The sequence below is a fragment of the Spinacia oleracea genome, chromosome 5 (genome assembly GCF_020520425.1).
Source record: "Spinacia oleracea cultivar Varoflay chromosome 5, BTI_SOV_V1, whole genome shotgun sequence".
NCBI classification, from domain to species: Eukaryota; Viridiplantae; Streptophyta; class Magnoliopsida; order Caryophyllales; family Amaranthaceae; genus Spinacia; species Spinacia oleracea.
In genome coordinates, this window is record NC_079491.1 from 46,555,029 (window position 1) to 46,565,640 (window position 10,612).

Here is a 10,612-nt window from a genome sequence, read left to right on the forward strand (position 1 = left end):
TGACAATATTTCCGTTTCCGGCAATATTTCCGATTCCGGTAATATTTCCATTTCCGATAATATTTTCCGATACGTACCATGTTTCCATTTCCGGCAACATCTACGACTTGGATAATATTTATATTTCCGATACGATCCATATTTCCCTTACCGGCAATATCATCGTTTCCGGAGTATTCATTTCTTGCTTGTGACGATCTCAGCTCCCACTGAAAGCAAGATCCGTCGATTCCGAATATCCATAGATGGAGTATTTAATTCCATTAAATACTTGATCCATTTACGTACTATTTGTGTGACCCTACGGGTTCAGTCAAGAGTAAGCTGTGGATTAATATAATTAATTCCACTTGAACTGAAGCGGCCTCTAGCTAGGCATTCAGCTCACTTAATCTCACTGAATTATTAACTTGTTAATTAATACTGAACCGCATTTATTAGACTTAACATTAAATGCATACTTGGACCAAGGGCATTATTTCCTTCAGACAAGACAGAAGTAGCCTTCAGTAAATGTGTGTCTGTTGAATCAACACAAGAGATTATTGATACTTTAGGGGTGCGAGAAGTCGAAAAGCATGAAAAATATTTGGGCCTCCCTAAAATTATAGGGAGATCTAAAAAAGCTGTATTTGCGTGTTTAAAGGAGAGGATATGGAAAAAACTGAATGGATGGAAGGAGAAGTTACTTTCAAGACCGGGAAAGGAGGTACTCATCAAGGCGGTTGCACAAGCAATACCTACGTATATGATGAGTATCTTTAAAATTCCATATGGATTAATTGATGAAATACACTCTTTGTTGAGTCGATTTTGGTGGGGGTCTAGGGAGGATGCTCGTAGACTACATTGGCAAAGTTGGGAGAAGTTATGTGTTCCAAAAGCTAAGGGAGGTCTGGGATTTAGGGACTTACGATGCTTCAATCATGCCTTATTGGCAAAGCAAATCTGGAGATTACAAAATAATACGGGTACCCTACTACATTCTATTCTTAAAGCTAGATACTTCAAGAATTCGTGTGTTATTGATGCCTATCGTGGGTATGATCCAAGCTATTCATGGAGGAGTATGTGGGGTGCAAAGTCGTTGTTACGTGATGGTCTAGCATGGCGTGTGGGAGATGGAACAAATATAAATGTGCGGGATGATCCTTGGATTATAAAGGATGGTCAGGTGCTTTCTCTTACCCCAATACCAACGTGTGATAAGGAAATGAGAGTGTGTGACTTAATAAATCATGCTTCTGGTGAGTGGGATTTGGAGTGTATTGAGGCTTTGTTTCCTGCAAAGGTACGTATCATAATAACTGCTATACCTTTATCTAAAAGGCTCCCTGTTGATGAATTATTTTGGAGGCAAGCTAAAGATGGTGTTTACACCGTAAAATCTGGATATTGGCTAGCAAAGTCGGGTGATGTTGTAGGAAATGGCGTTGATGGAAGTTAGAGGAGGATGAAATGTGGCGTACTGTATGGAGTCTAGATGGTCCACCGAAAATGCGGCATTTTTTATGGAGTGCGTGCAAAGGTAATATGGCCGTGAGAGACAGATTGGTTCATAGACATATTACGAGTATAGCATTGTGTCCTATATGCGGAGCTGCCTCGGAGACCATTATACACTCCTTATTCGAGTGTGAAGCGGCAATATCGATATGGCAGCAATGTGATATAGCATCATGTTTGGTAGGTGCTCCCTCGACGACTTTTGCGGATAGATGGTTGTGGTTGGCTAGAAAATGTAGTGCCAAGGAACTATGTTACTTAGCCTCGCTTATGTGGGATGTTTGGAGGTGTAGGAATTTGATTTTCTTCGACAACGACAAGCCTAATTTTGTGATGATTGCAGCGGGTTTTAAGAGGCTAGTCGAGGAGTATCAGGAGTACTCAAAGAAGGTCTTTGCAAGTGGGATGGCTGGTAGTACTAGAACGAGTATTGGGGTTGGTTGATCTTGGTCTTGTCCTCCAATGGGCTATGTAAAAGTTAACACCGATGCATATGTACCTGGTATGGGTAATGTTGGTTTGGGTGTGGTAATACGCAATGCTGAGGGTGCCTTAATGGCTGCCGCAAAGAAGGAAGTAAGTGCTACAACTCCAGAGATTGCTGAAGCTTTGGCGGTACGGTATGGTTTGCAAATGGCTAGACGACTTGGTTTTGATAGTATATTGATAGAATGTGATGCTATAAATGTGGTCAATGAGACGAAGTGTTCGAGTAGGGGTCTTTCCCCAATCCATCTGATCTACGGAGACATTAGACAAGATAGCTTGCTTTTTGAATCTTTTAATATTTCTCATATTAGACGGGCATGTAATACGGTAGCTCACTTAGTGGCAAGGTGGGATACTAATAATCATACAGAACTTGTTTGTATTGGCGTTTTTCCGCAAAGTATAACAACTTTAGCGGAAATTGACTTACATTAATAAAATGCCCGCGCAAGCTTCCTATCAAAAAAACAAAAAAGAAGAAAAACAATAATATCCCCCTGATAATAAAAAAGTATCACTAATAAGATCCCAGAGAACATGGCCTAGAGAAAGAAGAAAAACAATAATATCCACCTGATCATAAAACGTATCCCTAATAAGATCCCAGAGAACATGGCCTGCTAAAGAAGAGTTTTCATGAAAGTATTTGAACCAAAATAATATCAATAATGGTATAGAGAAAATAGTAAAAATGAGGGTTAGAGTTTTTTTAGAATGAAAAAAATGAAAGTAAAAGGGTTGCGTCAAGTAAAACAAGACTGTGTTTAGCAACCGTGTATAATAATTGTTGTCTCTAAATAATCATGCTCTGACTTTGTTCCAATCGGTTGATTGTTTTCCGTATGAAAATAGTATATGTTGCAAATTAGCATCACACTCCCCTTAAGTGGCTGACATTAGTTATTTAATTTTTTTTGTTTGATAAAATTTGATTAATTTAATTTTGAGCGAGGGTATTATGGATTATTCTATAGCCCTATAAGACAGACACTGAAAAGTTAAATGTCGTAATGACCTCATAAATTCTCTTATAGAATAAAGATAAGTCAAATGTTGAGGACTTTGATGTCCATATAATTAAGATGTCAAATCTGCCCTTATTTCTTTAATTTTAAATTTTTAAATAATGATACAAGATTATTTGATTACAATTTTACCATATTTGATGGGCACGTAATTTAGAAGTGTGCTTATTAATAATGCTCCACATCCTAACACTTTAAAAAGCACAAACTTCACATTACTATTGCAGCAATAGTGCGCTGCCCATTTTGCCCTCACCTATCTCCACTTATTACTCCTTTGCCATTACATCCAGATCGTGACACGTCGCAGCTTCATCCACCGCCCTTTTTGTCTTCTTCTCTCTGTTCCGTCTTCAGCTCCCTTCCTCATTTTTTTGTTGGTTGCTTTCTCTCTTTCGCCCTTTCGGTCCTTCCATGACTGATCTTCCTTTCATTTTTCAGTTTAGTGATTTTTTTGCTTTTGTTGTCCATTGCTTTCGAAGGAGCCGCAGTAAGGTTTCCATTAACACCTTGGATGATTCTAAATGCAAAATCCAATTGACAACAATCAGTTGGGCTTTGGAATCATCTAAGGTTTTATTGGAGGTCTTAGAATTATTGGAATCGTTCTTGCTCAGATCTTCTTCAGATCTGTAATGATTGTTCCGGCGAATTCCGTAAGGCAGTTCGTGTGCGTTCTCTCCTGGATCTGGTCTGTTTCTTTGGGTTTTTCCTTTTTTCCGATTCGATGGTTCTTACATTTGCTTCCTCTTTTTTTCGATTGTTCTTTGGGTTTCTTTGTTTAAATCTAGATCGATTTTTGTTCATTTGTTCGTGTGCGTTCTCTCTTGGATCTGGTCTGTTTTCTTTGGGTTTTTCCTTTTTTTTCGATTTGATGGTTCTTACATTTGCTTCCTTTTTTTCCCTGGTTCGATGGTTCTTTGGGTTTCTTTGTTTAAATCTAGATTGATTTTTGTTCATTTTAATAAATACTGAGGAACAATTATTATGAATACATTTTCATATTCATATTAATAATCGGTTCTTAATATGATCTTGGTTTAGCAAATTCAGTTCCTGCATTTTTGTGTTCTGGGTACAACATCTTCAGTAGAAATAAATGTTCAGATGTTTCTGGTTTTTTGTGTTCTGGGTAGAACAGCTTGTCATCATTTGTTATGGTTTGGTGTTCTAGCTAACTTATAATTTCTAAATGGTCTAGATTTAATACCCTGCAGATTCGCATCTCCAATTCAATCTACTTCGATCATTATTTGCGATTTCATTTGCATTTTAGTTGGTTTATATTTGGTGGTTTTGTTCTTATTTATGCTTTTTAGGTCAGGTTTGGGTGTTTGATTGTTACAGGTTTATTATCCATGCTAGGTTAGATTAGTATGCAAATTAGTGTTTTTGGTTAATAGTGTGATAACTGTGCAAATTAGTATGAAAATGAACCATTAGCAGGTTAAATACAGGTTCATATTTTCGTTTTCATAATCATTTTGTTTTATGTTCAGGCTCCCTTTGTTGACAAGTTCAGATAAGAGAAGGGATGGCATGTAGTGTGAGGCCTATGCAATGTCCCTCATTTGAAGGGAAACACTGCTGCCTAAACAGTATGTATTGTACTTTTATTACTGTGTGTGTTTAAAGAAATGCATTCAAAGTGCACAATTGTACTGCCTATTTCCTTTTTTTTTTTTCCTGTATTCTTTTAAATGGTCAGTCCCAATGTGCCTGAAATCCTGGCTTAATTTTGAAAACCTTTTTTTTTTTTACTGTTGTTGTTCTTAGGTGGCTTCTTTTGCTGTGCATCTGGTGCTATATATTGATTGTTTCCTTCTTCAACTTTAATTGGTCTTTTGTTCTTTCACTATTTTCTCTTTCTTTTTTTCAGAATAGGATCCAGGCAAGAAAGGTATAGGCTCTCTCTTGGTTTCTCTTGGCTACTGTGGTTTGCAGTATATGAATATGGACTACCTACATTTTAACCACACCTAATAATCTACTTCCCATGGACATTTAGCAATCCCTGATATGACATAGTTCGGCCATTTAAACAAATGTACTCATGAAAGATCTCCCGTTGTTTGCTTTCCCTAATCTTAGGTCCTTGTGAGTTTGCAATATGTGATAGGTGTTTTTCCCTGTTGTTATTTTCTGTTCTCATTGTTTGGTTGTAAAATTATGTGCCTTTTTTTTTTGTCAAGAGCATCATGAGCTTTGCCTCTGGTCAGTTCCCCCGTGTCTGTTGTGAGTGCATTTTGTTTGCTCCCGTGTTTACTGTGCCTTTGACGTGCCTGTTAATGGCATTCCTTGTGTGTGCGTTTGTTGCCTGGCCTGAAATTGTATGCAACGCTCTTGGTTTGAGGGGATCTGGTCCTTTTGTCTATGAATGTTTAGGATGTTTACATTGCAAAGTGGCTCTGAAACTGGTTGCAATTGCCCTATGTTTGTTTGTATGGTTTACTCCCAGGACTGCCTGCTAACACATTTGGTTTTTGTGTTCAGTCTTGTTTTGAGTCGGAGTTGTTTAGTTTGTTTCAGACTATTACTTCTGGTCCCGTTTGGGGAATCGTTTTTGCTGTAGTGTCAGGGAAAAATGGTTGAACTAATGTTGGGGAGTACATGGTATTTGGTGCATGGATTTGTAACCTATCGTGCCACTTATTTGTGTGTGCGGCTTCTTTTGGGGTTATAGTTAAGGTTTGGCATGTATGCTTGTTCGAATCTGCCCGTTGTAAATGTTTAATTGTTCGCCTATATGCATGTAGTCATGTTGCTTGTCGAGCGGTTAATGTTGCTTACCTAGAGCGGTTAATGTGATTGGTCTGATATTATTCATAACAGGTTGGGTCATTCATAGTCCCATGAATACATAACACTTTTACAGAGACAAGTAGCGTCTTAGCTAACTGATCACTATTCATTGCTTTCAGTTACCATTTGCTCGTATAATGTATAGATTGACTAAGAGGGAAGATCTTTGCACATTGGACAGACTACACTTAACTGTTTAGAATACCACAAAGTCTAAGGATCAATATAAACCATGCAATATATTTAGTATGAAGAGAAAACATCTTTGTCGTCCTCTATAAGGTCATAGATATATACCCTTTGGTTCCCTTTTGCAATCAGTCCATACATTTAAGGTAATCAATCCCTAGATTTCATTTTGAATGTTTCAGAGATTAGAATCAGACACCTATGTTTTCTAACTTTGGTCTTCCAGAGCTCATCAGACCATGATTATACTCATACAGTCAATTGGCAAATCATAATTATTGATTCCTTCTAACAGAACACCAACACTCTCCAAGAGGAGCGCCCTTGGTTAAAAGTGTGTATCCCTGATGCAAGACTTGAGAAAGTACATGCTTATCTTGGTTGCCCTAACTGTGGTAAGTCAACAACTGCTCCCCTTGGTGAGGCTTTTAAGTGTGGCACCTGCTCCAGGATAGGCGTTATATCCACTCCTAGGTTTGTCACTTATAAGACGCTTGCAATCGTTTACATTCTGCTGTCACAACCTCCAATGTGTTTGTTGCTTATAGATCACTTTTATTCATTTATGTTCCATCCTCAATGCAGAATCACTTTCAACTGCGAAGTTTCAGATGACACGGGCACATATGCCTTCACAACCTTCACCGAGGATTCTGAAAGACTTTTCAGAATGACTGCTGCTGATCTTTTCAGGATGAAACACACTGTAAGTTTATTTACATCGCCCAAAATGATGCTTGGTAACCAGCCAGCAACCCCTAACCAGACTGGCATACTTGTCTCCCCATTTCCAAAACCCCTATTACCATGTCATGCTTAATAATGCACCCACAAATAGAATACCTTATACATATCTACCTGGTACATCACCTACAACATGCAAAACAAACTACTTCCATTACACACTGTTTCCAGTTTTTTATCAACTTCACTTTACAAGTCATTTACGTGTGTTCAGTCCACACATGAAGATAACCTATCAATAACTAACAAAGCACGTGTGTTTACCTCTTCGTTGGACATACCCAGCTGACACGTACAAGTGCACCTAATAATACCTATCTCAGACATAATAATAGTACAAATGATACACCACATATGCATGTTCGTTCCCATGTATACCACAACCTAACACGACTAAGTGTATACTGTAAGTTTTTTGCTTTTGCTCTTTTAATCCAGTAAAAAAAAAACCATGCTCCTGTCAATGAATGCGAAAAGAAAAATGTATTAATGTTCATTGCTTGAGTGTTATGATGCCTTCATCTGATTCTCTATACGTATTCTTCTCACTAAAATGGCATACATCCCTCTTCCTTCCAGGGTGATCTACAGACTTTCATGGTTGCACGCAAATTGCTCCGCACTAAGCATTTCTTCATTCAAGTCGGGCCAACAACATCTCTGTCCACATGCAATGTGTTGCAATGGTGCTTGAAGAAAGTAGAAATTGAGGATGATGACATGGAGCATGTCCACCCAGCTGATAACACTCAAGCAGAGAATGTTGTTGAAACAGAGATGGCCACTGAAGGAGATGCAAACACACAGAATCTCCCTTTGAATGCTGGCCATGCAGATCCAGAAGATTACACCAATGCTGATCCTTTAGATGCTGAAAATGCGGCTACAGAGGCTGCTGAGACAGAGGTTTCCACTGAACGAGATGCAAACACACAAAATCTCCCTTTGAATGCTGGCCATGCAGATCCAGAAGATTACACCAATGCTGATCCTTTAGATGCTGAAAATGCGGCTACAGAGGCTGCTGAGACAGAGGTTTCCACTGAACGAGATGCAAACACACAAAATCTCCCTTTGAATGCTGGCCATGCAGATCCAGACGATTACACCAATGATGATCCTTTAGATGCTGAAAATGCGGCTACAGAGGCTGATCATGATGATGACACTTCAGAGGAATGACTGTACCCTGCCCCCCTTTTGTCTGACATGCTAATTGCAACTGCGTATGTATAAAAAAGCACTTGCAAGCATGTTCTCAGTGGCTACTTATAAGCCTATCTTAGCTTTAACAAACTGGTTTATGTAATATTAAGTTAACTCTAGGTCTTTTGAATGTGGTTTTTCTAGAGGAACATGTAAGAGTTTAGAAACTCATATTCCTAGAAAATACACGTAAGCCTTTTGGTATGTAGATGTGCCCAAGTCGTTAATCTTAGAACTATCAGTGGCACAGGTATTATCAATATATGTGTGTTTTATATTATCTAAAGAGCCCAACTCATCATTGAGCATACAAGAGTGACCCTAAAAAGGATGCCCATGGTCAGCAAAAGTTAGCCATTCATGTCACACTTTGAGGCATGAAAGCAACTTCATGAGCATGCATAAGAAGTTCACAGTTTATGTTGTCTCTCACATTTATTCGAATATTCAGGTATGCCAAGTGACTTTATTGCCCTTTTTTATTTTAAAATAAGGGACACACAACTAGCAAAATGGGCATGTGTGTAGTTTTTCTCATGTGGCCTTTTTTGCTTGTTATGATATTATCTTGTTGCTGATTGATTTTGTTGCCTTTTTCTTCCAGGGAAGTCCAAAAGGTGTCACACCTAAGTTCAGCTTGATAGAACTTCTCTTGTTGATTGGGTGAAAGAACTTCTCTTGTTGATTGGGTAATGTCTTAAACTTCTCCTCCATATATTTATTTGTGTTTCTGTCACATTTGTCTGGCCATCAGGACAGTTTTGTTGAGAAACTTGGGTTCCTTAAAGCAGTTGCCTTAGTAGAAAGATATTGAAGTAATAGAACTATCTAAAAATTAAAAAATCAGGTCACCTATTACTTCATTTGGAAGACTTAGATATATCTCCTTGGTAGCTTTACTTTAAATATGATTTCCCTTTGGCAGTAATTTGGAAAGAGTCATAATGATCAAGGCTGGGAAGGAATGGCTCTAGATGATTGCACATATGCTTATCAGTCTCACATTAATTTGGAATGACAAGAGGCTTGAGCAGGTATAATCAGATTTGTAAAGAAGTTATAACAATGATCCATATGTACTTATATCTTAGAAGCATGTAGCTTGGATATTTGTTGTCAGATCCGTAAGCAGAAATTAGTTGTTTTTGTTCTTACCACTATATATAAGGTAGATTTTGTACGTGTTATTTAAAGCTGTTGATACCTCCCGTAGATATTCTTTTATGTGGTTATCTTATCAGCAATAAGAAATTTAGATGATATTTGACATACACATGGTGGAAATTTCAGTGTTTTTATAATCTCCTGTGCGTTAGTTTCCTTTGTGTTAGCTTCTTACATTCATCTATTATACTAAATTGCTCATTGATCTCTGGTGCGATTTCCTATGTCTACCACAATGTTTGTAGATACAACTTCAATGTTATAATTTCAGTGTCATAGTTCTATTCAAGACCAGGTTTATATTATAGAATTGGCTTTTAATTTGCGAATGGGTTATAGACTTATAAAATGGGTTTTACTCATATACCATGTTCCTCATATAGAACAAGTTTGTGTTGATGGTATTCTTTGTTTGGCCATTTCATTTATCCTATCTGGATTTGTAATTCTAATGGATCATGCTATCAACTTTTCTTTCAGATCATCACGACATACTTGTTGGGAATTTGAGCCCTGAGGTTACAAATGCTACCTTGTTCGCATGCTTCTCTCCTTATCAAACCTGCTCGTAATACGCTTTTCATCCTTTGAACTTACCATTTAGGCAACTTTTTCATATCCCATTGTTGGTGGGCACTCCAGGGGTTTTGGATTCGTTTTATTGGAAGCCAACAGGTATGACGGAGTAATTGTTTTATGTATTTACGTATTTAATGGTATGTTTGATAATATATCATGATTTATGTAGTTATATGCAAATCTGACCTTCTGTGACTCATGGTAATGCCGCGTGCACTTTGTGAAAATATCGACTCGAATATCAAAGTTGTGAACTGCCTAGCTAACTGTGAGGTAATGTTTCTCATCATCCCTTCACTTTTTGTTGGATATTAAAGTTCTAATAAATCATGTCATTGTTCCTAATTTTGTGAGAGTTTCTCATTAATGATGACGTTTAACACCTTTGCATTTGTCTTATTCCATTCCATAGAAATGTTATAAATTTGCATTCCTTTTCACTGAAACCTACCAACTTTTTTGGGTGGAGTGGTTAGATAAGAAAAATTGTGATATTTGCAAGTGATTAAGATATCTTTGGATAGTTTAGTGGTTAGTATCTATTTGATTTCCCTATTGTATAAGAGGAAAGGTGGCAAATCAAGGTGATCCAATGACTCTACTAAGTAAGATGGACAGATGGGACTGTATTGTTTAATAGAAGACTTAAATGAATCTGATGCATATCAGAAGAGTTTATTAGTGACATTAGACGATCAATGTATCACAACAAAATTATGTGGTGCCTATTTAAGGTAGTGTGCGATGAATGATTTATGTGCTTTTTTCAGGGTGGTGTACATAGTTGTGACATTTTCAATGTTCAATTGCAGTTTAAGGAGATGGGTGGGAGGATCAGGGCCCTGGATCAGTCTGCAGAGAACAAGAAAGGTTTTGCTGACTGGATGAACAAGCTAAAACCTGTCAAT

The 10,612-nt window shown here is 37.7% G+C and overlaps 2 protein-coding genes across 2 annotated transcripts; both read left to right on the forward strand.

The window, feature by feature from the left end:
• Window positions 1–751: 751 nt before the first annotated feature.
• Window positions 752–1,447, forward strand: LOC110776579 (uncharacterized mitochondrial protein AtMg00310-like). The gene has a single exon (XM_021981134.2). The coding sequence runs from the start codon at window positions 752–754 to the stop codon at window positions 1,445–1,447; it is 696 nt and encodes a 231-aa protein (XP_021836826.2).
• Window positions 1,448–5,911: 4,464 nt separating this feature from the next.
• On the forward strand, window positions 5,912–8,241 carry LOC130461281 (uncharacterized). Its single transcript, XM_056829305.1, has 3 exons — window positions 5,912–6,485; window positions 6,597–6,717; window positions 7,335–8,241. The coding sequence occupies exons 2-3, from the start codon at window positions 6,682–6,684 to the stop codon at window positions 7,935–7,937; spliced, it is 639 nt and encodes a 212-aa protein (XP_056685283.1). The 5' UTR covers window positions 5,912–6,485; window positions 6,597–6,681; the 3' UTR covers window positions 7,938–8,241.
• Window positions 8,242–10,612: the final 2,371 nt, after the last annotated feature.

Bases quoted from the DNA above. Each gene is read 5' to 3' on its own strand.
- LOC130461281 (XM_056829305.1), top strand. From the start codon at position 6,682: ATGACTGCTGCTGATCTTTTCAGGATGAAACACACT. The intron at 6,718-7,334 runs GTAAGTTTATTT...TCTTCCTTCCAG, and splicing joins TTTTCAGGATGAAACACACT to GGTGATCTACAGACTTTCAT.
- LOC110776579 (XM_021981134.2), top strand. From the start codon at position 752: ATGAGTATCTTTAAAATTCCATATGGATTAATTGATGAAATACACTCT.